Here is a 27999-nt window from a genome sequence, read left to right as displayed (position 1 = left end):
GCCGGGGGCCTTGCTGGGCGGGGCGGCTCAGAGCACCACCCACAGACTCACTTGTTCTGTTCAATCAGCATCCGCAGACTGTCGGGTTCGGTCAGGGCCACGTCAGCGTCCACGCTGAAGTAGTAGGTGCACCCACGATCCTGACGGCACAGGTCTCTGCAGAAGGAGGAGGAAGAGGACAAAGAGGAAGGATGGGAGGAGGAAGAGGAGGAGGACAAGGAGGAGGGTGAGGAGGAAGAGGAGGAGGACAAGGAGGAGGGTGAGGAGGAAGAGAAGGACAAGGAGGATGAGGAGGCCATGGGCATTGGGCAGGGGAAGGAAGAGGATGAGGAAGAGCAGGAAAATAAGGAAGATGAGAAGGAGGAGGACATGGACGTTGAGGAAGAGGATGAGAAAGAAGAGGAAGTAGAAGAGGAAGGAAAGCGGAAAGAGGAAGACAAAGATGAAGAAGAGGACAGTGAGAAGGAGGAAGGACACAGGGTTAGCTAGGCCGGGTCCTAGAACTTTCCCAGAGGATGCCACATTTATCACCAGTTTGTCTTCTCAATGTACCAGACACAGGATGGGAACTCAGAGATCCCTCACAATACCAAGACCCGGACCCTGAGCTCCTGCGCTCTCAAGAAGGCCCCGGGCTTGGCAAGAGCAAATACGTGACAGGGGAGCACACAGCCTACAGAGGCGGGAGGGGGCTGGTGCTGCTTGTCTCAAGAGCAAGTCAATCGCTTGCACCAACAACCTTAAAAATGGAAACTGGAAGAGCCAGGTGTGGTAGTACACACCTTTAATCCCAGTACTCAGGAGGCAGAGGTAGGAGGATCTCCTTGAGTTCAAGGCCACCCTGAGATTACATAGTGAATTCAAGGTCAGCCTGGGCCAGAGTGAGACCCTACCTGGGGGGGGGGGGGGAAGGAAGCTGGAACCAGGCATGGTAGTGAACACCTTTTTTTTTTTTTTTTAAGGTATGCACAATCACGCCTGGCTTCCATGATACATTTTAAATTTATTTATTTATTTATTTATTTTATTTATTTTTTTTTTTGGTTTTTTGAGGTAGGGTCTCACTCTGGTCCAGGCTGACCTGGAATTAACTCTGTAGTCTCAGGGTGGCCTTGAACTCACTGTGATCCTCCTACCTCTGCCTCCCGAGTGCTGGGATTAAAGGCATGCGCCACCACGCCCGGCTTTAAATTTATTTTTATTTATTTATTTGAGAGTGACAGAGAGAAAGAGAAAGAAAGAGAGAGAGAGAGAGAATGGGTGCATCAGGGCCTCCAGCTGCTGCAAACAAACTCCAGATGCATGTGGCACCTTGTGCATCTGGCTTATGTGAGTACTGGAGAATTGAGCCTTGAACAGGGGTCCTTAGGCTTCACAGGCAAGCATTTAACCATTAAGCAATCTCTCCAGGCCTGTTTGTTTGTTTTGTGTGTGTGTGGTATGTGTGTGTTTTCCCAATATGGAGTTTCACTCTAGCCCAAGCTAACCTGGAACTCACTACATAGTCCCAGACTGGCCTTGAGTGCTGGGATTAAAGATATGTACCACAATACCCGGTTGGTGCACACTTTTAATCCCAGATTTTAGAAGGCTGAGGCAGGAGCATCACCATGAGCTCAAAGCCAGCCTGGGCTACAGAGTAAATTGTGGGTGAGCCTATGCTACAGTGAGTTCTTGACTCCACAGTAAAATAAAATAAAATAAAATAAAATAAAATAAAATAAAATAAAATAAGAAAGAAAGAAAGGAAAGGAAAGGAAAGGAAAGCAAACTGAGGGTGTTGCTCAGTGATAGGGTACATGCCTGGTGTGCATGAAGGCATACCCAGCCCTGAACATAATTAATAAATAAAAACAGTCCAGAGTTGGGAAGGTTGCTCAGTGGTTAAAGGTGTTTGTTTGCAAAGCCTGCTGGCCTGGATTTAATTCTCAAACCACCCACAGAAACCAGACGCAGAAAGAGATGCAAGTGCCAGGCGTAGTGGCACACACCTTTAATCCCAGCACCTGGGAGGCAGAGGTAGGAAGATCTCCGTGAGTTCAAGGCCACCTTGAGACTCCATAGTGAATTCCAGGTCAGCCTGAGCTAGAGTGAGACCCTACCTCAAAAACAAAAACAAAAACAAAAACAGAGTCACAGCATCTGGTGTTTGCATTGGTAGGAGGCTTTGGCATGCCCATACACATACACATAAAAATAAATAAATAATATTTACTTATAAATATAAATAGATACATAAATAAATAAAATGATTTTTTAAAGCATATGGCTTTAGGCATGGTGGTACATCCTATAATTTTAGCACTTGAAAGGTAGAGGCAGGAGGATTAGGAGTTCAAGGCCAGCCTTGGTCTGAAAACACGCACACACACACACATGCACACGCCTTTTGTTCATCTGGTCCAGGACTTAGCAAAATATGGTCCTTCGTCCAAAGCTTGCTGTTGCCAGGGAAGCTAAGAATGGTTTCCCATTCTTAAATGACAAGGGGGGTGCAGAATTGAAAGGCACATGAAAATTATGCCTCCCTTTAAGAAAGCTAAATTTCAGTGTCCACAAATAAAATCTTGCTGGAGCACAGCCGCACTCATTCATTATGCATCATCTGTGGCCGCCTTTGTTCTACAAAGGCAGAGCTCAGCAGGACAAGAGGTCCGCCAAGCAGATCACTTTACTATACCCAGTCCTTCACGGGAAGCTTGCCAGCTTTGGATCAAGATCAATGAAGCCTTCTAGGCTGGCTATGAACTTGCTATGTAGCCGAAGATGACCTTGAATTAAGTTCTGGAATTATAGGTCTCTGCCATCACACCTATTTATGCAGTACCAGGATGGAACCCAGGGCCTTATGCATGCCAAGCAAGCACTCAACCAAGTGAGCTGCATCCCTAGTCCTAGACCAATGAATTCTTGTGTCTGTTACTTTTTTTTTTTTAGGTAGGTTTTCACTGTAGCCCTGGCTGACCTGAAATTCACTATGTAGTCTCAGGGTGGCCTCAAACTCATAGCGATCCTCCTACTTCTGCCAAGTGCAGGGATTAAAGGTGTGCACCACCACACCCGGCTGCCTTTTTAAAAATTTATTTATTTATTTATTTATTTGCAAGAGAGAGAGAGAGAGAATGGACACACCAGGTCTCCAGCCACTGCAAATGAACTCCAGATGCATTTGCCCCCGTGCATGTGGCTTACATGGGTACTGAAGAATCGAACTGGGATCCTTTGGCTTTGCAGGCAGGCACTTTAACTGCTAAGCCATCTCTCCAGCATCTTTTTGTCTTTTTTATAATGTAGAAAAAAGTCAGAGGTCATTTCTGACTCTCTACCTTGGTCTATTACTGACCCTCCATCCCTTCTTCTTTCTCTCATTTGCTTCCTGAAACCACATGATGCTGCTGGGAGCCCTGAAGATGGCTGCTCAGACTGTTTCCTCATTTCACAGGTGGAGACTCTGAGGCCAGGAACTTGCTGGAGTCCACGGAGCCTTGTGAATTCCTATCACCCAGCCTGCCTCTCCCAACGCCATGACCCATCTGCCCGCCACCATCAGCAAGAAGAATCCCGGTGCCCAACTCACGCGCCCATGTTCCTGGCATCAGCATTGGCCATGCGCACCTCAGGCCCCACCAGTTTCACAGACTGGTACTCGCCACCGTGCTCTGCCAGGAACTTCTCCACCTGAGGCTTGTGATGCTGCTCCTGGGGGCAAGGAGACAAGGTGAAGGTGGGGACACAGGTCCTACCCTTGGGACCTCAGCCTTGTCACCACCAGTCTATGTCCTCATCTCTAGCACACCCCTGACCACCTGTGATCCTGACTACAGACCCTCTGCCAAGATGCCTTTCCCTGGCCACCCTTCCACAGGCCAGACCCCACAGGACTCTTCAGAGCTGTCACCAGGACTACCCTCCCCTCTGTGCCCCAAAGACCCCACATTCAGCAACCTGCTAATCGTTGGGGTAAGGTTCAGGGAAAATGTTTTTGTCATACATCCCATCACAGATGGAACAGTTTGGGGGCTCTGGCACGGGCACATGTAAAAGCAGTCTTTAGATCAACCCAAGGTTTAGACCAACCTTAGCTCTGCTATGACAAGCTTGTGACCTTGGACAGATCCCTTCACCTGTGTCAGTTTCAGGGTACAATGTCTCCTCCCTTGTCAAATGGGAGGACACCCATGCCTCCCTCCCAGTCACTGTAAGCAGGCAGTGAGAGAAACCCAGCCCACAGTAGTTCCTCCCAGTACCCATAAGCAAGCACTCAGTAGGTACTTAAGACCGCCCGTGACAGCTCTTTCTACACAGAGTGGCAGTTCATGCTGTCTCCAGGGAAGCTTCACACCACACAAGGGCAGGTACCATTTCCTTTCTGTTTGCAGGGCCCATTGCACAGCTGAAATGAACACCAGGGAGCCAAGCAGGGCGCTGGGCTGAATGCAAGACCATGGGTTCCTGAGGCAGGATGTGCCCTGTCAGGGATGAAGGGTCCATGGAAGGCCACAGACTAAGTGGCTGAGAAGAGCTCAGAGAAGACCAGGGGCCCTGCAGACAGGGTAGGAAGGACTTGGATAGCTAAGGAGGCCACAAAACAGAGATGGAGGCAAGACTTCATCTGGCTGCAAGACAGCACAGAAGCCAGGCATCCTCTGCAGGTTTTTTTTTTTTTAGTTTCTTTTCTTTTTTTTTTTAATTAATTAATTTATTTATTTGAGAGCGATAGACACAGAGAGAAAGACAGATAGAGGGAGAGAGAGAGAGAATGGGTGCGCCAGGGCTTCCAGCCTCTGCAAACGAACTCCAGACGCGTGCGCCCCCTTGTGCATCTGGCTAACATGGGGCCTGGGGAACCAAGCCTCGAACTGGGGTCCTTAGGCTTCACAGGCAAGTGCTTAACCGCTAAGCCATCTCTCCAGCCCCTCTGCAGGTTTTTTAAATATTTGATTTATTTATTTGCAAGCATAGAGATAGACAGATAGATAGAGAGAGAGAGACAGAGTGTGTGTTGGTGTATGGACATGCCAAGGCCTCTTAGCCACTGCAAACAAACTCCAGATGCACGTGCCTTTGTGTATCTGGCTTTATGTGGGTACTAGGGAATCAAACCTGGGTTCTTAGGCTTTGCAGGCAAGTACCTTATCCACTGAGCCATCTCTCTAGCCCTTACATGTTTATTTTCAAGGTAAGAAAGAGAGAGAGTGGGTGTTATCAGGGACTCCTGCCATTGGAAACAAACTCCAGTCACCACTTTGTGCTGGCTTTATGTGGGTACTGGAGAATGAGGCCCAGGCTTCGCAAGCAAGCACCTTTAAACACTGAGCCATCTCCCCAGCTCTGTGATGGTAAATCTTTTTTTTTTTTTTTTATGTGATGGTTCATCTTAATGGCCAACTTGATTGGCTTTGCAACTCCATGAGAGGCAATTTCTAGACATGTCTGTGAGAGGGTTTGTAGATTAGGTTAATTAAGGTGGGAAGGCCCACTGCAACTGTGGGCAGCACCATTCCATGGGCTGGAGGTCCTGGACTGAATAAACAGGAGGACACAGGCGGAACACCAGCATTCCCTGCTCTCTGCCTCCTGACTGCACGCACTGTGAGTGGCTGCCTCACGAGCAGCTACCATGCCTCTCCCATGAGCCCAAACCAACCCTGCCTCCCTTAAGATACTGCTCATCAGTTATTTTGCCCCAGCAATGATAAAAATAATTAACATACCACCCCCACTTTATAAGTGAGAAAACAGAAGCAGAGAGAAGTTGAGGTATATGCCACACAGCCAGGAAAAATCTGGGATTCAAGCCCAGCCAGTCGGACTCCTGAGTCAGCCTAGTGACTTGGGGACCGCGGTACTTCATTTGGCTCAGGTACACCCAATCCAGTCAGATCCTTGCAGACCTCAGGCCAGCTCATGAGGGCGGGCCCCTGAGCCAAGCCACAGGGAGCCCCGCAGCACCCGCTACTTGCTACTCACGTGGTTGTGAATGAACAGACGAGTCTGCTTGCGAGGGTAATGCAGGCGCAGCAGGCGCTGGAAGAAGAGGGACAGGAAGGGCGTGGGCTGCTCAATGAATACGCCAATCAGGACTGTGGGCAGAGCTTCATCCTGCAGAGGGAAAAGGTGGCACAAGAGTCCAGCCACTGCATTGCCACTGAGGCCCTAGCATAGCCCAACGGGAGTCTGGGGCGAAGGCTGGAGTCTCAGTGGGACAGGTGCCCAGGCCAGGGAGCACCAAACAGGCTGTGCTGGCACACAGAGGTGGGAGGCTGGCCCAGAGAGGGCACGGTGGAAATCCAGGCTCTGAACAACGGAACGAGGGTCCAGGGATGGCATGCAGCCCGGAGGTTTTGTCTAGTGTGGTGTTCAAGGTAGACCGTAAGTGAGGACAAGGGCTCACGGCACGGGGAGGAGCCTGAAGGGCCAGGCAGAAGAAAACAGACTCTGGCATCTGGAGGCAAGCTGGACTGTGCATACTCTAATGAGGCTTCCAAGAGGAAGCACCTGGAGACCCCACCCCCATCCCAGGATGATCCCTTTACCTCCCACCGAAGGCAGAAATCCATTCAAAATCACCTTTCCTCCTTCCCCCACATCAGGGCCCCAGATGTCAGGCTCAGCCTCACCTCAATGCCCTTGAGGCTGCGCAGACCCTCATCACACACAGTACAGCCCGTCTCAAAGGTCCAGAAGCGTGGGATGTAGTTGCCCAGGTAGTTCAGCTGCAGCTGTTGGGAGACAGCTTTGGCATGAGAGGGGCCGGGCCCCCCCCACCCATAGCCACCAAGCCCCATCTCTCTGTTGGGACCCACAGCATAGCCCCCTGACACTCCTAGAGATGTTGGAGAGAATGCTTTACCCCCAGGAGAGCAGAGGAAGGGCTTGGCAATGGGTGCTTATAAAACCCAGATTCGCAGCCGGGCGTGGTGGCGCACGCCTTTAATCTCAGCACTCGGGAGGCAGAGGTAGGAGGATCTCCGAGAGTTCGAGGCCACCCTGAGACTACATAGTGAATTCCAGGTCAGCCTGAGCCAGAGTGAGACCCTACCTCAAACAAAACAACAACAAAAAAAAAAACAAAAAAAAAAAAAAAACCCCAGATTCGGGCTGGAGAGATGGCTTAGCACTTAAGGCACTCACCTGCCAAGCTTAAGGACCCAATACCCACATAAGCCAGATGCACAAGGCGGCACATGCATCTGGAGTTCATTTGCAGCGGCTGGAGGCCCTGGTGTGCCCATTCTCTCTACTCTTATCTGTGACCCTCTCTCTCAAGTAAATAAAGAAATTATTTTTTTTTAAAGGGGCTGGAGGGATGGCTTAGTGTTTAAGGCATTTGCCTGCAATGCCAAAGGACCCAGGTTCAATTCTCCAGGACCCATGTTAGCCAGATGCACAAGGGGGCCCTGACACACCCATTCTCACTCTCTCTTTCTCTGACAAATTAGTAAATAAAATATTATTTAAAAAAAATAATTTATTTATTTATTTGAGAGAGAGAAAGAGGCAGATAGAGAATGGACACACCAGGGCCTCTAGCCATGGCAAACTCTAGGCACGTGAGCTAGCTTGTGCATCTGGCTTACATGGAAACTAGGGAATAGAACCTGGGCCCTGTGGCTTTGCAGGCAAGTGCCTTAACTGCTAAGCCATCTCTCTAGCCCCAAAATAAAATATTTTTAAAAACCCACAAATTTCTGAACTGGGCCCTCAAGGGGTTCCAGGGCAAGTGATCCTTTTTGGAGTTAGGAGTCAGGGTCTCATGTAGCCAAAGATGTAGCTTTGAACTTGTGATCCTTCTACCTTCACCTCCCAAATACTGGGATCATAGGCATGTACCACCAACACCCAGTTTATGCTGAGCTGGGGAATGAACCCAGGACTTCAGGAATGCTAGGGTAAGCACTCTACCAACTAAGCTACATGCCAAGCCCGAGAGCAGCATTTTTGGTAGGCTCTCCTTCCACTCGTGTCCGTGAGGCTCTGAGAAAGATGGTTGAAAACACAAATATGCTATGAGCTATGGGCCATTTCCCAAGGGCCACTTATATCTGCCCTGTCCCCAGCCGCCATGAATGTGGGGACGGTCCTCATTGTGACTGCGCCTTATCCACTGACCACCCCTACCCCCTGCAAACACTCAGTAAATATTGGCGAGGGAATGAACAATTCCACCCTGCAGTGACAGCACCCAGATGATTCCGACAGCATACCCCAGGCCTGGATGGGAACAGTGGCCTCTTAGTGTCTTATGGTCTAGAACAGACAGAGAGAGTGCCACCGACCACCACAGGAGTGAGAGAGGACACCACGCCAAGCTCAGACATGACGGCAGAGGCGTTTAACCCACAGAGGAGCTCCGGAAGGCAGCCCTGGCCCCAGAGTAGCGTCACACTGAGAACAGACTTGGGGACTCCAGCTTCCCCCCATGCTCCCCAAGGGCCGGGCCCCTCCATACCTTGGTGGGCCCGTTGCCGTGAATGACGACAGGGAGGGTGTCATAGGCCAGGTTCCGCGCTCTCACGTGGCCCACTTCAAACTTGAGCACGACCTCATCTGGGAGCCAGAAAACACGGAGCCAACCATTGGCAGGGGACCAAGGCTGGGGACCCCCAGGCTTTTCAGCAGGCCATAACCCTGTGCATGTCACATCACTTCTCAGAGCCTCAGTTTCCCTATCTGAAAAATTGGGATAATCCAGCCTTCAAGGGGTAGAGGGAGGACTATATGGCCAGGAAGTGCTTGATGCGCTGTCATGAGAGAAGCAGTCCACAGCAACCCCTCATCCTTAGCACGCTGACTCATCAGGGCAGGAAGCAAGGATGGAGGAACAAAGACCGGAACATCCCAGCGTCGGACAAGCAGTGTAGCACTGAGACTATGCCAGTCACACTGGGAGGCCTGAGTGGGAAGAGCCTCAACCAGGCCCCTGTTGACCGATGCTGTGCATGTGCACACAAAAGAATGGAGAGGAAGCTGACTGCATGAAAAGATCTGAGGACCTCTTATCCCTGCAGATGAGATCCAGATATACCTAGATTGGCAGGCTTTGCAAGCAAGCACTTTTACCTCCTGAGCCATCTCGAGGCAGGGTCTCACTCTAGCCCAGGCTGACCTGGCATTCACTATGGAGTCTCAGGGTGGCCTCGAACTCACAGCAATCCTCCTACCTCTGCCTCAGAGTGCTGGGATTGAAGGCGTGCGCCACCACACCCAGCCCTACTTTCTTCCACTTTTAAAGCTAAAAAAACTGAGGCATGTGCGACCTGCTGGGGTCAGCCGGAAAGACCTGTGGCATAGCCAGCCTCATCACCAGCCTTGAGCTGTCTGCAGATTCAAGTGGCCATTTTACCTGAGTGACCCATCAGCTTCCTGCCAATCACCCTTGCTTTAGAACCCTTCACCTGGAAGGGGGGAGGGCTTGGGAAGGAGGGGAGGGGCCCATTGTGCTGAGGTGGCATGCAGGGCACCAGACAGACAGGTGCTTGCTGTGGGCATCACCAGCTCCTTCCAAGCTCAGAGACAAAGTTCTGCCCTCAAACATCCAGGGACTCTCTGGGGACCTGAGTAGGAGGCTAGTGACAGCCTAGCACAGTGACCAAGAAGGAATCACACTGCTCTCTTCTTGGGTTCCAGCCCGGCCAGGAATTCTCAACTCCATTCTCCTGCCCCTCTCAGCTCCACTCCTTCCTGGCCCTTCCATCCCTCAGGTCCACACCTCCCGCCATCTCAGATCCCATCTGCTCAGGCCCCAACCCCTCGGGCCTCTTGGGCTCCACTCCCTTTGGTCCCTCCCCTCTAGGGCAAGCTGCTTACCCAGAGCTCCATCCAGGTTCTGGAAGATGCGGCAGCGGTGGTCCAGGGTGATGTTGATCTGCTCCTGCAGGAATGAGGGCACTGGGCTGCAGCAGGGAGAGCCCCCCGCCCAGCATGTCCCAGTACACTCAACAGGGAGAGCCTGTCCCCACACTCACTCAGCCTTGCCACGTAAGGCGTAGGGTCACGGTGACAGGGCACACTGGGAAGACACTTCACTGCCTGCCAATCGCCAGTCCCAATTTCCAGTATGCAAGTATTAATTTGAACCTCACAACATCCTTGTAAGAAGTTCCATAGTGCTGTCAGTTCATTACCTTTTGGTTTTCTGAGACAGGGTCTTGGTACATACAGGTTGGCCTGGAATTACTTATGTAGCCCAGGCTGACCTTGAACTCATGATCCTCCTGCCTCAAGCTCCTGAGTTATATGTACCACTATGCCTAATTTTTCTTTCTTTCTTTCTTTTTTAATTCAGTTTTTCAAGGTAGGGTCTCACTCTAGCTCAGGCTGACCTGGAATTCACTATGTAGTCTCTGAGTGGTCTTGAACTCACAGCGATCCTCCTACCTCTTCCTCCCCAGTGCTGGGACTAAAGGTGTGTGGCATCACGCCTGTCTAATTTTGCTTTTATAACAAAACCCAAGCTGAACCCTGAGATCAACCTTCCACCCTCCAGAACTGAGCAGAGAGTATGTGCTATTTAAACAATACTCCCATCCAGGGCACTCCAGAGACACTAACCTAAGGGCTCAGGCCTCAGGGCACTGTCCCTACTGCAGCCCAGCCAGCCAGACCTAGGGACATCGTTTCCCAAGTCCCCTCTCCTCAGCCCGTATGCCACCTCTTACCCTCTTCTCTGGATCCAAAAAGATCTTGGTGTAAAAGAGCTGGTCGCTGTCACTGTCCTGACCATCCCACTCAGCCACCAGTTTGCTGAGGTTGGGGGCGTAACCAATGAAGCCTGGGTGTGGTGGTAGGGAACCGAAAATAGACTATTAGCTTCTGGCCTTTTTTCTCCAGCCCATTCACATCTTGCTTCCGCACTCAACAACCCTGTCACCTCTCAGAGGTCTCCTGACTAGGAGTGGTTGGATGCAAGCTAATTCATGTAACCAGCTGATGCATTCCCATGATCAGTGATACCCACTGAACTGAATCCACTTTGAACTATGGCCCTGGAAGTGGGTTTGAGGGTTTCTAAGCTTGGAACCTTCGATCAGAGAAGAACAGAGGCTGGGCCAAGGCCACACAGCACACTGGGGATCTGACCGCTGGCAAGTAGGGAAAGACCGGGGGGACCCCCTGTCTACAGTACAGGCAGTACAAGGCAAATAGAGGAGAAACAGGACATGTGAGGCTTGTGAGGCAGCTCAATTGGCAAAGTGCTTGCTGAGTAGGCACAAAGCCTTGAGTTTGACCCCCAGTACATGCCTATAGTCCCTGGATTGGGGAGGTGAAGGTAGGAGAATTAGAAGTTTAAGGTCAGGTTGGAGAGACGGCTTAGCGGTTACGGTGCTTGCCTACAAAGCCAAAGGACCCAGGTTCAATACCCCAGGACCCACATAAGCCAGATACACAAGGTGGCGCATGTGTCTGGAGTTTGTTTGCAGTGGCTGGAGACTCTGGCGTGCCCATTCTCTCTCAATCTGCTTCTTTCCCTCTCTCTCTCAAATAAATTTTAAAAAATTAAATATTTATTATTTATTAATTAGAAACAGAGAGAAAGAGAGAGAACGGGCACGCCACAGCCTCTAGCCACTGCAAATGAACTCCATATACATGCGCCACCTTATGCAGCTGGCTTATGTGGGATCTGGAGAATCAAACCTGGACCCTTAGGCTTCACAGGCAAGCGTCTTAACTGCTAAACCATCTCTCCAGCCCATCAAATAAATTTTAAAAATTTTAATAGAAGTTCAAGGTCATCCTCAGCTACACAGTGAGTTCAGGGCCAGCCTGGGCTACATAAAGCCCAGAAAAAGAAAGAATTCTGAGCCCTGAGGCAGGGCTAGGCCAGAGCAGGGACTGAACTAGCTTTCTGGGCCTGGAAGACACATGGCCACCATGGGCAGCTCCAAAGATTTATTTTATTATTTATGTATTTATTTAAGAGGAGATCTCATGCAGCCCAGCCTGGCTTCAAACTTGCTATGTAGTCAAGGATTACCTTGAATTCCTGATCCTCCTATCTCCACCTCCTGAATGCTGGTGAGATTATAGGAGTTGAACCACCTCACCAGGTTTCTGAGAGATCTTTTGTTAGGAGGAGTGCCAAGAAAGAGACAAAGAGGATGGGCTGGAGAAATGGCTTAGTGGGTAAGCACTTGCCTGTGAAGCCTAAGGACCCTGGTTCGAGGCTTGACTCCCCAGGACCCACATTAGCCAGGGGGGTGCACGCATCTGGAGGAGTTCGTTTGCAGTGGCTAGAGGCCCTGGTGCACCCATTCTCTCTCTATATCTGCCTCTTTCTCTCTCTGTCACTCTCAAATAGAAAGAAAGAAACAAAGAAAGAAAGAGAGAGACAAAGAGGAGTCAGGGGTGACTACGTGATGTGGCAGTGCAGCTTAGTAGCTGACGAAGGGAGGAAGACTCCCAAGCCAAGGGGCAAGTGTGGGGTGGAAATATAGGCGCTCCATCCAGTTGAGGCCTGTGAAATGCATCCATGCCCCTAAGGGGACACTCTCAAAGGCAATGGGGTAAGCTTTCTGCCAGGCCCATGTGCTATACCAGCCCCCTTACCTCCAGAGCCCAGGAACCTCTTGCCATCAGAGACTGTCGGATACTTGGCCTCCAATCTACGGTCTGGGTAGATGAGCTCCTCAGCGGAGAAGACCACCTGGCTCTTGGCCTGTTGGAACTTCTTCAGGAGTTCCTTCGGCCCCGACGCAAACACCACGTCATAGCTGTGGCCACAGCAGGGGATGGTGGAGAGCAGGCACAAGGGGGGGAGGGGGAGGTGGGCTCAGGGATTCAGGCTCTTTCCCCTCTTCTCACTCCAGCCCCGGGCCATCATCTGGATGCCAAATCTGCATCTCTAACCTACATACGTACCTGCCATATTTCAACCCCACTATGAGCAAAGAGATGGTCCCCATGACCCTGTCCTTGTCAAACTCAAATATGGCTTATCAGGCCAGGCATGGTGGTGCACACCTTTAATTCCAGCACTTGAGAGACAGAGGCAGGAGGATCACCATGAGTTCAAGACTACCCTGAGACTACATAGTGAGTTTCAGGTCAGCCTGGCTTAGAGTGAGACCTTACCTCAACAGCCCCCCAAGGTCACTCCTCCCATCTTTTCACCAAGAGGGAGGACAATTGGGTTTATCCTGGGGTCTATGGATCCCCCCTAAAACCTTAGATGAGTTTGGCTGGAAGGAGCCATTCTTATTACCAGTATCTAGGGAATGTCTCATTTTATTTTATTAAATATTTTAGTTAGTTATTTATTTGAGGGGGAGGTGCAGATAGAGAGACTGGGCATGCCAGGGCCTCTGACCAGTGCAAATGAACTCCAGACACATGTGCCATCATGTGCATCTGGCTTACATGAGTATTGGGAATTGAATCTGGGTCCTTAGGCTTTGCAGGCAAATGCCATAACCATTAAGCCATCTCTCCAGCCTTTTATTTTATTTATTTTTTTTAAGGCATGTGCCGCCATGCCTGGCTTATTTTTTTATTTATTTATTAGAGACAGAGAGAGGGAGAGAGAGAGTGAGAAGGGGCGTGCCAGGGCCTCTAGCCACTGCAAACGGACTCCAGATGCATGCGCCACCATGTGCATCTAGCTTATGTGGGACCTGGAGAATCGAACCTGGGTCCTTAGGCTTCACAAGGCATGTGCCTTAACCGCTAAGCCATGTCTCCAGCCCCTTTATTTTATTTTTTACCTGCACCTGAGAGAGAGAGAGAGAGAGAGAGAGAGAGAGAGAGAGAGTGTGTATGTGTGTGTGTGTGTGTGTGTGTGTACACCAGTGCTTCTTGACTCACCAGCTCCGCAAATGAACACCAGAGACTCGCGCCACTTTTGCATCTAGTTTACATGGGTGGTTTGGAAATTGAGCCTGGCTAGCAGGCTCTGCAAGCAAGCACCTTTCATTGATGAGCTATTTCCCAGCCCCCTATCTTAAGTATTTATTTATAGGAAGGATCTCACTCCAGCCCAGGCTGACCTAGAACTTATTCTATAGCCCAGGCTGGCCTCTAGCTAAAGGCAATTCTCTGACCTCAGCCACCATGCCTGACTTAAGGGCCGATTTTAAAGTCTCCCTTCTTTCCTCTCCTCTCCTCTCTTCTCTTCTCCTCTCCTCTCCTCTCTTCTCCCTCCCTTCTTCCCTTTCTTCTCCCTTTTTTCCTCCTTCCTGAGGGGCCTGGTCAGGAAACTCCATTCCACCTACCTATCAATGAAGAGAATGACCAGGTCCTCCTTGTCTGCATGCTTTTCCAGGGCCTTCTTCAGTAGCCGAACCTTCTGTCCCCCTCCTACTGATGTCCCCTGGTCCACACTCCAGTCCTCCCCTAGGCCCAGCACCTGCAGAAAAAGACCCCTTAACATCCTTTAGCCTTCCAGCTAAAGTTCCACCTGCTTGGGCGTTAAGCCCTCCTCTGCAGAGAAACCATCCTGCAAGACTTCCCAGGCTGCTATGAGTGGCCAATCAGAATGTCCTGTTGCTCCTGCCTCTCCCACAGCCAGAGCTTTGAGCATGGGATCCAAGCATGACCTGTCAGAGTCTTCCCTGGGACTACTGTGTTAAAATTAAGGACAGGCTGCTGTGGGGCTCTGTGTTGGACAGTCACCTTGTCACAGTGTTGGGAGAGTATGGCTCTAGAAATGCAAAGATAAGGTCCTCTGCAGCTTGAAACCCTGGATCCAGCTGTGCCTAAGGCAGTTCTGTTTCTTATTTTTGTTTGTTTTTGTTTTTGAGGTAAAGTATCACTCTGGTCCAGCTGACCAGGAATTCACTAGGTAGTCTCAGGGTGGTCTTGAACTCACAGGGATCCTCCTACCTCTGCCTCCCAAGTGCTGGGATTAAAGGTGTGCGCCACCAAACCCGGCTCCTGTTTCCATGTAGAGTCATATCAGCTAATATACTTTTAAAACTTTTTTCATTTTTATTTATTTATTTGAAAGTGACAGACAGATAAAGAGGCAGAGAGAGAGAGAGAGAGAGAGAGAGAGAATGGGCGCACCAGGGCCTCCAGCCACTGCAAACGAATTCCACATGTGTGCGCCCCCTTGTGCATCTAGCTTACGTGGGTCCTACAGAATCGAGCCTCGAACAGGGGTCCTTAGGCTTCCCAGGCAAGCGCTTAACCACTAAGCCATCTCTCTAACCCCAGCTAATATACTTTATGGCTTCATACCAAGCTCTATGTCATGTCCAGTCCTATTCACCACTTTGGTCCTAGTGCCTAATGCAGAGAGGTACTCTGAACAATGCAGGGCAGAGGGCTGTCTCCCTGTAGGGCTGGGCCCTAAAGACTGCCCACAGAGGTCGGCAAGCCCACGCCTAGTGGATGAGCATGTTTCTTTACAATGTTCACATCCCAGAGAAGGTCTCCAGGACCACATCCAACCCAAGATCCCTTAGGCGATTGTGGGAAAACTGGTTCCTAGGCCCCTGCCCTATAAACTAGTCTTCCAAGAGGGTCCTCTCCCCTCACTGACATCTGGGTACCTGTCATTCACCTCCCAGAATTTGCTCTCGCTCTTCCCCCTCCTGACTCATGCTCACTGGCTGGCCTTCAGGAAGCCACTTGGTGGTCCCTGAGTCGATCTCACGACCCCCAGTAACATGGGAAGGAAGGACCCAGACCTCGGACTCTCCCAGCACCCCCACAATTTCACCCTTGCCCAGGAAACCCTCACCTGGATCTTGTAGTTGAAGAGCTGGGCTGAGCGCTTGAAACGGCGGAAGCCCTCTGTCTCTCGCGTGGCTACGGTGAGGACCAAAAGGTTGTCTATGGAAAGAGAAGTAGGGGGTGAGCAGGAAAAGGGGTTCGCTGTTCACAGCAACCTGTCTTCACCTCAGCCCGTGACAGACAAGGGTTCAGGTTGAGCCAAGGTCTACTCAGCAGGCCAAGGACAGAGCTGGGACATAACTCAGCTCTCCCAATCCCCTCCCCTGGCTCCTTCTACCTGTTGACTGGCCGGTAAATCAGGCAGCACCCACCTGAGACGTGTCTGTACACTGCCTTGTGGCATGGAGTCTTTGGCCTTAGGGTTCAGGCTTCACTTGGGGGTGGCTTGGAAGATCTCCAAACCGGTGCTGGGCATTAGACCAGGAAAGCAAACAGCGCCCCAAAGCGACTACTCTTCATGTCTGTACCCAGGGCAGACAAAACCAGTCCACCTCAATTCTCCATACCAAACCTCAATGACCCTGATTCTCTCAACACCATGCTTTTAGGCTGAGTTGACCTGGGTAGAAACTGATTTGAAATCCCATCTGTCTACATCTGTGGCAACCCTGAGAATTCCCAGACTTCTCTCCGTCCCCAGTGTAAGGTTGTGATGTCTGAGATGTAAGGTATACAGATGGCATGCCTGGCAAGACGCTAGCTCCTCTCTTTACCCACAGTGTGACTATGGGCAAGCCCCGGCCTCTGTGAGACGCAGTTTCCCCCTTGTGAAGTAGGGACAACAAAGTGCCTACCTCCCAGGGACTCATTAAACAAGATCAGACATGGGAAGTCTCTAGGGGGACTTGACACAGTGGTATGGACCACCAAGAAACGAGTATTTTGTCCAGCATCCACGGGCTCTCCTCCAGCCTGAAGTCTTTTTTTATTTTTTATTTTTTAATTATTTATTTATTTATTTGAGAGCGACAGACACAGAGAGAAAGACAGATAGAGGGAGAGAGAGAGAATGGGCGCGCCAGGGCTTCCAGCCTCTGCAAACGAACTACAGACGCGTGCGGCCCTTTGTGCATCTGGCTAATGTGGGACATGGGGAACCGAGCCTCGAACCGGGGTCCTTAGGCTTCACAGGCAAGCGCTTAACCGCTAAGCCATCTCTCCAGCCCCAGCCTGAAGTCTTGCCGCTGGCCTTTGCCCCGTTGCCAGGGCTCCTTCTGTGTCCCCTTCCTCTAACCTTCCTCCAGGTTGGTCAGGTATAGTGACATCCTTTCTCACCATCACTTCCCAGAAGCTTACTCTGACTTCTGGCTCTCTGAACCTCAGGGGCAGAATCCAGTTTGCAAATGTAATAAATGAGACCAGGCATTTGTGACTGTCTCTTCCACATCCAGGACTCCCACTTTCTTAAATGAACAGATTCTCCCAAACATCCAGGCCAATAGCAGGCAGGTAAGATCTTCCCCTCCTTCCACCATAGGAAGTCAGGAGTCTGGGCCTTCTGAGAGAACACAGCAGGGCCAGCCAGCTTGCACACAAGCTGGCTGAGGCTGAAATGCCACTCAGAGCAGAGCCCAGTGCCCCGGGAAGGGGAGGGGGGTCCAAAGGGGATTTCTAAGACCCAGCAGGGTGGAAGGAAGCAAAGGCAAGAGGAGGGGATATGACAGCCAGCTATGGAGGGGACCTGAAAAGTCCCAGACAGTAAGGTGCTGGTCACATGTGGGGAAGGGAACCTCCCAACTCCTGTCCTAATAGTTAAATTCCACCGCTATCCCCCGCAGGTGAGGAGAATCACAATCATCAGCTCTGAGGCCCTCTTGCCAAAAGGGGAACAGGAAGAGTGTCACGTTTCATGGATAAAGTGCGCGTGCGCACGTGTGTGTGTGTGTGTGTGTGTGTGTGTGTGTGTGTGTGTGTGTGTGTTTGGAGTCTATACAGGATGAGGCTAGGTGTGGGGGGCAGGAGGGGACTAAAGCAGCCATTGTACTGTTCTCAAGGTCCTGCTTCCCAATAATTGCACCAATAATAAGAGCTAACTTCTATTTTTTCTCTTTGCCCGTTTTCTTTTTCTTCCCTCCTCTCCCTCTCCCTCCCCCTCTTTTTTTGTTTTGGTTTGGTTTTTTGAGGTAGAGTCTCACTGTAGCCCAGGAACCTGGAACTTACTACATAGTCTCAGAATGGCCTTGAACTCATGCAATCCTCCTACCTCTGCCTCCCAAGTACTGGGGTTAAAGGTGTGCGCCACCACACCCAGCTCTTTTTTTTGTTTGTTTGTTTGTTTTGTTTTGTTTTTTCAAGGCAGGGTCTCACTCTAGCTCAGGCTGACCTGGAACTCATGTAGTCCCAGGCTTGCCTTGAACTCATAGCGATCCTTCTACCTCTGCCTCCCAAGTACTGGGTTTAAAGGTGTACACCACCACGCCCAGTCCCACTACCCTTTTGGCACAGGGTCCTCTGTGTAACTGTGGCTTGCTTGAAACTCACTATGTGGCCCAGGCTGGCCTTGAACTTGCAGCAAACCTCTGTTTCTGCCTCCCAAAAGCTATAGGACTGAAGCCATGCACCATCACAACCAGTTTTTTGTTTTTTTTCTTTTCAGTACTGGGGCAGGAACCCAGTGCCTTATGTTAGGCAAGTCCTCTTCCACTAAGTCCCTTTTTAAAAATATTTTTTTATTTATTAATGTATTTATTGGTTTTTTGAAGTAGGGTCTCTAGCCCAAGCTGACATATGTAGTCTTAGGGTGGCCTTGAACTCATAGCAATCCTCCTACCTTTTCCTCCCAAGTGCTAGGATCAAAGGCATGCGCCACCACGCCCTGACTTTTTATTTATTTATTTGAGAGAAAGAGGCAGAAAGAGAGAGGGAGAGAGAGTAAGTGTGCCAAGGCCTGCAGCCACTGCAAACGAGCTCCAGATGCATGCTCCCCCTTGTGCATCTGGCTTACGTGGGTCCTGGAGAATCAAACCAGGATCCTTTGGCTTTGCAGGCAAACACTTTAACGCTAAGCCATCTCTCCAGCCCCCAGTCCTTTTTTAATTGAACTCAGGAATGGCATACAAGTTGCTACAGGAAGCTAGGAAGCAGTGGCATGAGGATTTGGGCATAAGAAGCCTAGATTTAATGTCCCCTCTTATTATGACTGTGTGCACTGCTCAGCCTGGGACAGTGGTCACATCACCTATTGAAAGGCTCTGTTGTCAATCTCTCTGAGGAAACTGGCTGGCTGGGCTAGAGGGAAGGGCCCAGGCCCCTTCGACTTTTCAGACACCCTCTATCCTGTCCTATAGTTTCCTGACTGCTACACCCTAGGACCCTGACAAATTCTGGGTTCCTTGGGCCAGATAAGGCGCCCTCTTCCTGGCCATGAGGATGCCACAAGATCACCCAAGTCACACATTAGCCTCCTCCCAAGGAAGCTGTGAAATCTACAAGTCCTGGACCCCAGTCTAGATGTGCCCAGGAAGAGTCCAGTTTTATCCCTGGTACCTGAGTGATTTCTGATGTTGGCCACATTTGGGCACCTCTGGGCCAAAGCCTCCCAGGTCCCCTGACCCAGCTCTACTGCAGCACAGGAGGTGGTTTCTAGCAAGGGAACTCAAGACAAGGTCCTCATCAACACTCAAGACCCTCAGAACACTGTCTCTGGTAACCCAACTTACACCCCCTCCCTTCACCTGTCTTCAATACTCTTTTCCTTGTCTTCCTCCTCCGGGAAGCCTTCCTTATCTCCTAGTGGAGCCATGTGCTTGGCCCAGCCGTTGATAGCACTACTGAAGCGGCCTTTCTCCCTGCCAGGCCAGGGCCACAGCCTTTATTTCCTTGGTCTTCTTCTCCTGCACCAAGGCACGGTGTGCTCTGTCCAGTCTTAAGGAGCAACACAGAAAGCCAACTCTTATTTTGTTTTGTTTTGAGGTAGGGACTCACTCTAGCCCAGGCTGAACTGGAACTCATTCTGTGGTTCCAAGCTGGCCTTGAACTCACAGTGATCCTCCTACCTCTGCTTCCCAAGTGTTGGGATTAAAGATGTATGCTACCATGCGTGGCTTTTATTTATTTGAGAGAGAGAGGAAGAGAGAGAGTGAATTAGTTTAAGTGCACCAGAGCCTGTTGTTGCTGCAAATAACTCCAGATGCATGCAGCACTTTGTGTGTCTGGCTTTATGTAGGTACTGGGGAAGTGAACCCAAGCCAGCAGCTTTTGCTGCAAGCACGTGCCTTTAACCACTGAGCCTGCCCCTCAGCCCAGGAAGCTGATTTTATTTCATTTATTTATTTGTTTTCACTTTTTCAAGGTAGAGTCTCACTCAAGCTAAGGCTGACCTGGAATTCACTCTGTAGTCTCAGGGTGGCCTCGAACTTATGATGACCCTCCCTACCTCTACCTCCCAAGTGCTGGAATTAAAGGCGTGCACCACGCCCAGCTCCTTGGTGGTTTTTTTTTTGTTTGTTTTAAAGGCAGGGTCTCACTCTAGCCCAGGATAACCTGGAACTTCTGTAGCCTAGATTGGCTTTGAACTCACAGCGACCCTCCTACTTTAGCTTCCCCAGTGCTGGGATGGTAAACATGAGCTACCATACCTGCTCCTACCCATCTTTTTTTTTTCTTTTTCTTTCTTGATAGAGGGTCTCACGAAGTAGCTCAAACGGTCAGTCCTCCAGCCTCAGTCTCCTGAGGGCTGGAATTACAGACACGCACCACCATGAAGATAACACTGGTGTTACTAAGCTGCAGGGCGCCTAATATCCTGGAGCAGCAGACTCTCCACTGGAGACAGACGCCAGCATTTCTGGGGCTCCTCCAGGACATCCGGTATGGGAACCCGCTCCCACCCACCATCAGGCTCACGGGACCCCTGGCCAGCCCACAAGGTGTCAATGTGGAGGATTGGGTTTCACTGCACCAGAACCTGCCCAGTAGTCCTCCTTTGTCTGCTCACCAGACACCTTGGGCTCAGGCCAGGGCCACGTCAGGCCTGGCACCCTCCCCACATGCTGCCCAAAGTCCAGCAATGATTCCCCCAGATGGATGGTCAGCAGAGATGAAAGGAACAGCAGGGCGGTGAGGAGACAGCAGTGGGGGGTGGGGGGGACTTAACTATTCGTGCTTCAGCCTTCTCATTCGCATCATGGGAATCATGTTAATGCCCTCCTGCAGACATCCTCCTCTGGACTCCATGTGTGATGTTGGAAGTGCTGAGCTCGGGGCTGGAGAGGTGGCTCAGCAATTGAGGTGCTTGCTGGCAAAGCTTAAAGACCCAGGTTCGATTCCCCAGTACCCATGTAAAGCCAGATGCTGATGTACAAGGTGGCACATGTGTTTGGAGCTCCTTCCTACCAGTGGCTAAGTGGCTCCAACACACCCATTCTCTTTCTCTCTCTCAAATAAGTAAATAAATAAAATATGAAGTGCTAAGCTCGGTACCTTCTGGGGCAGCACGTTGGCTCTTGTTGGCACTGGCACCTCCATCCTTATTGGCACCTCCCTAAGAGGGGGAGCTATGCACCTTGCGGTGCTGTCCTGGGAATTGGGGCTGGGGTGTAGCCACCTTCCCTTAAGAGCAGGATGACAGGGCTGGAGAGATGGCTTAGCGGTTAAGCGCTTGCCTGTGAAGCCTAAGGACCCTGGTTCAAGGCTCGGTTCCCCAGGTCCCACGTTAGCCAGGTGCACACGTCTGGAGTTCTTTTGCAGAGGCTGGAAGCCCTGGCGCGCCCATTCTCTCTCTCTCCCTCTACCTGTCTTTCTCTCTTTGTCTGTCGCTCTCAAATAAATAAATTAAAAATTAAAAATTAAAAAAAGAGCAGGATGACAGGAGCACAGCCCTTGGAGGCTGGGCTTGGGGGAGGAACAGGTCTCTAGAGTCCTAAAGAGAAAGCCGCATACTCAGGCCCGATTTGGCTGCGCTCCAGCTAACACCCCCACACCAACAGCAAGAGCCCAGACAAAGCTGCAGGTGGCCAGTACATGGTCTTGTCTTAAGACACGCTTCCTGTGCTTTCTAGAGAGTACGAAGGAGAGGGAATCCACCCACTCCCCTTCCTCATCCCCACCCCTGCCCCGGCTCAAACTGAAGTTCCAAACAGGGTCTGGCAGAGTGGCAGGATGTGGGGATCCCTGGCAAGAAGTCAACGTTGACGCCTGGGTCTGGCTGATCACTCACCGCTGCTACCTCCGTTCCATCCCTCCCATTCCTGGTATTTTTCCATTACTTGCTATGGAACAGCCCAGCTTGGAGACCCTTCTGAATTCCAGATGAACCCTCTAGGAGCCTCTGACCTCAGCAGCTGTCCTCCCCTCATGATGAGCAAATCAAACCCCAAGAGAAAGGCCTGGACCAGGGAAAAGGCGGGGATCAGCCAGAGCTTCTAAGGAAGGGAAATGGCCTGATACAGTGGTACATGCCTATAACCCTATCACTCAGGAGGTTGAAGCAAGAGGATTGTTGTGAGTTCAAGGCCAGTCTGAGCTACACAGTGAGTTCTAGGTTAGCACGGGTTACAGAATGAGACCTTATCTCAAAAATCCAAAAAATAAAGTTTTCAAAAAGTGAAAATCAAGTCGGTTGTGGTGGCACACACCTTTAATCCCAGCACTCAGGAAGCAGAGGTAGGAGTATCACAGTGAGTTAGAGGCCACCCTGAGACTCCACAGTGAATTCCAGGTCAGCCTGAGCTAGAGTGAGACCCTACCTCGAAAAACCAAAAAAAAAAAAAAAGAGTAAAAATCAAGCTGGGTGTGGTGGCTCACACCTTCAATCCCAGAAGTAGGAGGATCGTTGTGAGGTCAAAGCCAGCCTGAGAATACAAAGTGAATTCCAGGTCAACCTGGGCTAGAGTGAGACTCTACCTCAAAAAAATAAAACAAGCTGAGCATGGTAGCACATGCCTTTAATCCCAGCACTAGGGAGGCAAAGGTAGGAGGATAACCGTGAGTTCGAGGCCACCTGAGACTACATAGTGAATTCCAGGTCAGCCTGAGTTACAGTGAAACCTTACCCTACCTTGAAAAAAGACAAAAGTGAAAATTGGAGCTGGGCATGGTGGTTCATGCCTATAATCCCAGGACTTGGGAGGGTTGAAATAGAAGGGTCACTGTGAGTTCAAGGCCAGCCTAAACTACAGCATGAACGCTAAGTCAGCCTGGCCTAAAGTGAGACCCTACCTCTAAAAACAAAAGGGAAAACTGTCTAGCCAAGTCCATGGGGGTGTTCAGGGGCTGGACACACTGCCAAGAACACCCCACCCACCAAATTTCCCGAGACTCCATAGCAAAGCCCCTTCCCCTCCTCAGGCCTCACTGTGCACCACCAGGTCACTTGGTATGGTCCCAGAACCTGCCTGTTAAGCATTCCCAACAGTTGCCCATCACAACCACCTAGAAGGAGGAGCTGGCCTCCCCAAGGGCAGCAGGGGTGCTGCTCCTTGTCCCTAACCAGTGAGTGACTCAGGCAAGGCCTGCAGGGAAAATGACCTGCCCACTCTGTCCTTCTGCCCATCTAGCTGAAGGCCCTCCTTCAGCTAGTTACTCAGTTCCTCCTGGTGGCATTTCCAGACAAAAGTCCCCCAGTTAGAAGTAAGGGCCAGCAGGAATGAGCTATGGGTCGGAGTCCAGTGCGTGAGAGCACCTCCAGCCAGCAGTGGCAACCTGAGACTGGGTGTTTAACCTCTCAGAGCCTCAGTCTTCCCATGTATGGAGTGGGCCTAATGACTCCTTACCTATCAAAAGCATCTAGAGGGGCTGGGACATAGCTCAGTTGTAGAGTTGCACAAAGCCCTGGGTTCTATCCTTAGCACTGTATAAGCCAGGTGTGGTGGTGTATGCCTGAAATCCCAGGACTAGGGAGGTGGAGGCAGGAGGCTCAGAAGTCCAAGGTCAGGCCAGACATGGTGGCACATGTCTTTAACCCCAGCACTCAGGAGGTAGAGGTAGGAGGACTGCCATGAGTTTGAGGCCACCCTAAGTCTATGGTGAATTCCAGGTTAGCCTGGGCTAAAGTGAGACCCTTCCCCCCCAAAAAAAAGACAAGACAGAAGAAAAAGAAAGAAGTTCAAGGTCATCCTCAGCTATTAGGGAGTTCCCTTGGGGCCCACCCTATTGGAGAACTTGGGAGATGACTGGGGGATGGTGGACAGTGTGAGCAAAAGAAGCCTGCCTCTGTGACCACCAGCCAGGGAGGGCTGGGACCACTGCTTCTTGCACGCCTGCCACCTTTGCGCTAAGGTGTGCACAGGGCCGCATGCCTCCCAGTGGGAAGATTGGTGGTGTTCAGTGTTTACAAGGTTTGGTGTTCTAGCCCCCCCAAGATGGGGGTGCTAATACTTCATTTCTTAGAGATTTTGTGAGGAAGCTGGGGGTGAGGCTAGTTAACCAGAGCTCAGCTCCATTTAAGGCCACGCCATGGCACCAAAATATTCTCCCCTGTGCGAGGATGTCATCTTCCTGGAGAATCCATCCCAGGGAAGAAAGACAGGTCAAAGCAAATCCAGTAGGGGAGAGTATGAACCACGGGTTCAGCTGGTGGTGTGTGCCAAGGGCCTGGCTGGATCCACTCACTGGCCAGGAGCCTGGGGCTCTACTTGCCTTTTTGTCCTGGGTTGGGGAGATGGCTCACTCAGTAAAGGCACTTGCCGTGGAAGCAAAAGGACCTGAGTTTGGATCTCCAGCCTGTAATTCCAGCATGCAAGAGGTGGAGACAGGCTGATCCTGGGGCAGGCTGGCTAGCTAGACGAGTCAAATTGGAGAGCTATGGATTCAAAGAGAGACCCTGTCTCCATAATAAGGTGGAGAGTGATTGAAAAAGACACCCTACATTGACCTCTGACTTCTTTTTTACAAAGAGGGTTTTTTTTTTTTTTGTATTTTATTTATTTATTTGAGAGAGAGAGGGAGAGAGAATGGGCATGCCAGGGCCTCTAGCTACTGCAAACAAACTCCAGACACATGCACCACCTTGTGCATCTGAGTCCTGGGGAATTGACCCTGGGTCCTTTGGCTTTGCAGGCAGCTCTGACTTCTACATGCATGTGCACACATGCACCCCCCCCCCCACACACACACAAAAGAAAACACAAGGACTGGAGAGATGGCTTAACAGTTAAGGCATTTGCCTGCAAAGCCAAAGGATCCCTGTTCAATTCTCCAGGACTCACATAAGCCAGATGCACAAGGGGGCGCATGCATCTGTTGTTTGAAGTGGCTAGAGGCCCTGACATGCCTATTCTCTCTCTCTCTCTCTCCCCCTCCCTTTCTGTGTCTCAAATAAATTAATAAATACATAATAATAATAATAATAATAATAATAATGATGGAGGGCGTGAGCAGTTTGGCTCTGCCTGGCTAGCCCACAGTCTGTCCTCATGGGAGCTCTCAGAGCCTCAGCAAGCAGCTCTGGAGGTGGCTTGCTCATGCCAGGGAGGGCTAGAAGGACAGGAGCACCCACTCATGTGAGTGGGGCACACTTGGGACCCCAATGTGCCCTGAAGATACAGAATGAGCACTTGGCCTGGGAGTCCAGCAGACCTCAGACTAAGCACTCCCCAGCGGGTACCCCTGGGCAGTCATTCCATGGGCCTGGGCCTCAGTTTCTAAGTGAAGAGGAAAACCAACCTGGCAGAAAGGTGCAGAGAGCACCGGGTGGAAGCCAGACCTGCTCTAATAAAGTGAGCCAAGCCTCGCTCCCTCTCCCCGCTCCAAGGCCCGAGGCACCCTTCAAGTGACACAGCCTTGTGGCTCTGAGCTGGGCTCTGGAACCAGATTCACTTGGAGGAGTGGATGAACCCTGGTCCAAAGCCCCACAGGCTGTGTTTTCTTGAGCAAGTCAATGAAGCCTCAGTTTGCTAAGCTGGAAAAATGGGGCTAATAGAACCACTCCCACAGTAGTGAGCATGCTTAGCTGCTGATGTCTGGTCACAGCCAGTGGTCCACAGACAGCAGCAGGTCGGTTATTATGATGATCATTTCTATTATATAGGGCTCCTCTCTGCTGAATGGGACTTAGCAGTTACCCTCTCCTGTCTGCTCCACGAACGTGGGAACGGCGGCCCCGTTAGGGGAAGTGATTCTTCTTGGTCACTGGAGGGTAAGTGGACAAATTGGTCGTAGTAAGCCAGCTCCACCCCTGCTTGCCAGCCCAGGCCGCCCAGCCTCCCGGGTCCACAGCGAGGCAGCCCGGGGGCCGCTCCCTGGCCGCGCCCCTTACCCTCCGGCTTGGCGTCGTCCTTCGCCTGGGCCAGGAGCAGCCAGCCCAGCGGGGCCAGGAGCAGCAGGGGCCTCATGGCTGGGTCCGCGGACGATCGGCTGGCCCCCGTGGCGCTCGCAAGACTGGAAACTTCGCGACGGGCCGGCGGGCGCTGCCACGCACTGGACCCGCCCCGGGGGCGGCGCCGCGGTCCGCTCCTGCCCGCCGGCCGGCCGGGAGGAAGGCTTTTCCTGCAGATGCGCCGCCGCGGCCCCCGGGTCCTGTCGCCGGCCCGTCCCCGCCGCCTCGCGGCTCCCAGGGCTGCATCTCCATCCCCAGCAAGTGGGAGGCGAGCGAGGCCAGGCCACATCCTGAGCCAGGGCGTCACGGAATCAGCCACCCGAGCCTCGGTTTGCTCACCTGAAATGTGAGGCTCAGGGCTGGGGAGATGACTCTGGATCAAGCACTAGCTGCGCATCTTTGTCGCTGAGTTCGAATCTCCAGGCCCCATATAAAAAGCTGGAAGCAGCGTGGAGAGATGGCTTAGCGGTTAAGGCGTTTGCCTGCAAAGCCAAAGAGCCCAGGTTCAATTCCCCAGGACCCGTGTAAGCCACATGCACAAGGTGGCCCATGGGTCTGGAGTTTGTTTGCAGTGGCTGAAGGCCCTGGCATGCCCATTCTCTCCCTCTCCCTCTCTCCCTCTCTCAAATAAATAAAGGTTAAAAAGTTTCTTGTTTTAAAGCTGAAAGTTGTGGCGGGATTCTGTAATCCCAATGTGCCCACTGGAGTCAGAATTTCCCAGAAGCTCAACAATGTTTGTGCCCTTACACGCACACACCTTAAATAAATAAATATATTTCTTAATATTTTATTTATTTGTTTGCAAGGAGAGAAAGCAAAAGGGAGAATGGGGGAGCCAGGGCCTCTGCCGCTGCAAACAAACTGCAGATACATGCACCACGTTGTGCATCTGCCTTTATGTGGCTCCTGGGGAATTGGACCCAGGCTTTGCAAGCAAACACCTTAACTACTGAGGCTATGCCAGGGCCTCCAGCCACTGAAAACAAACTCCAGTACCAGTACATGCGCCATTTGTACATCTGGCTTTGCGTGGGTGCTGGGGAACAGAACTTGGGCTGTTCAAGCAAGTGCCTTAACTGCTGAGCAATTTCTCCAGCATGTGTGTGTGTGTATGTATGTGTGTGTGTGTGTGTGTGTGTGCGCATATATATATATATATATAATTTTTTTTGTTTTGTTTTCATAGTAGGATTTCACTCTAGCCCAGGCTGACCTTGGAATTCACTGTGTATTCTCAGGATGTCCTAGAACTCATGGCCATCATCTTACCTCTGCCTCCCAAATGCTGGGATTAAAGGCGTGCACCGCCATACCTGGCTCATAAATATTTTTTTAAAAGATCATATACATTTGGAAAAAAACAAGTTTACTTGGATTCTATGAATATATATATATATTAAACGTTTTATTTATTTATTAGAGAGAGAAAGGGATAGAGAGAATGGGTACACCAAGGCCTCTAGCCAGTGCAAAAGAACTCCTAGCTCATGTGCCACTGGGGTCCTGAGGCTTTTCAGGCAAGCGCTTTAACAGCTGAGCCATCTCTCCAGCCTCCTCACTGGGATTTTAGAACAGACAACCAATTTCGTTAAACAGCTAGGAGTATCAGTACATGTGTTATAGCACTTTAAACGACTATAAAAACTACCACTTTTTTTTTCTGATGAACGCAGTGCCGGCAATATTTCTCAGAGCGTTTTGTTTCCAGATAACACTGTTGCATTGAGCACTTCACCTATAGCTCTCTTTCCTGAAAGTGTGAGATGTGTTCAGCAACCGCAGTATTAAATGTCACACAAGCCTAAAAAGAGAAAGGGGTGGGACTTAATATTCATTCACTGGGACTCTGAATAATGTCCATACCTGTAGGCTCCCCAAAATCAACTCTTGGGGTTTTATTTTCATTATGCCTTCTTCCCCCAAGGCCAGAGGTGAGGGATAGGCAAGGGAGGGTAGGCATGGGAACAGAGGAAAGGAGACCCCTGTAGCACAGAAATCCTGGTCCAGCCCTGGGAAAGGAGATCTGCTTTTCTGTCTGTGAGGTAGACACAAAAGCCTGGAAAGTT

The 27999-nt window shown here is 50.9% G+C and overlaps 1 protein-coding gene across 1 annotated transcript in view; it reads right to left on the bottom strand.

The window, feature by feature from the left end:
- Plod1 (procollagen-lysine,2-oxoglutarate 5-dioxygenase 1) overlaps nt 1-26012 on the bottom strand; it is a 42473-nt gene extending 16461 nt beyond the window's left edge. Inside the window, exons 1-11 of the mRNA XM_004657635.3 lie at nt 25874-26012; nt 15686-15777; nt 14214-14347; nt 12553-12716; nt 10662-10774; nt 9811-9874; nt 8453-8550; nt 6621-6722; nt 5971-6102; nt 3578-3699; nt 52-156 (exon numbers count right to left, since the gene is read on the bottom strand). Of these exons, the coding sequence (XP_004657692.2) occupies nt 52-156; nt 3578-3699; nt 5971-6102; nt 6621-6722; nt 8453-8550; nt 9811-9874; nt 10662-10774; nt 12553-12716; nt 14214-14347; nt 15686-15777; nt 25874-25949 (1202 nt within the window). The 5' untranslated portion in view covers nt 25950-26012. The remainder of the gene's footprint in view (nt 1-51; nt 157-3577; nt 3700-5970; nt 6103-6620; nt 6723-8452; nt 8551-9810; nt 9875-10661; nt 10775-12552; nt 12717-14213; nt 14348-15685; nt 15778-25873) is intronic.
- Between the last annotated feature and the right edge of the window lie 1987 nt (nt 26013-27999).

This window comes from Jaculus jaculus, chromosome 5 (genome assembly GCF_020740685.1).
Source record: "Jaculus jaculus isolate mJacJac1 chromosome 5, mJacJac1.mat.Y.cur, whole genome shotgun sequence".
In the NCBI taxonomy this organism is placed as follows: domain Eukaryota; kingdom Metazoa; phylum Chordata; class Mammalia; order Rodentia; family Dipodidae; genus Jaculus; species Jaculus jaculus.
Note: the sequence above shows the minus strand (reverse complement) of the source record. Positions and strands in the feature narration are given on the sequence as shown.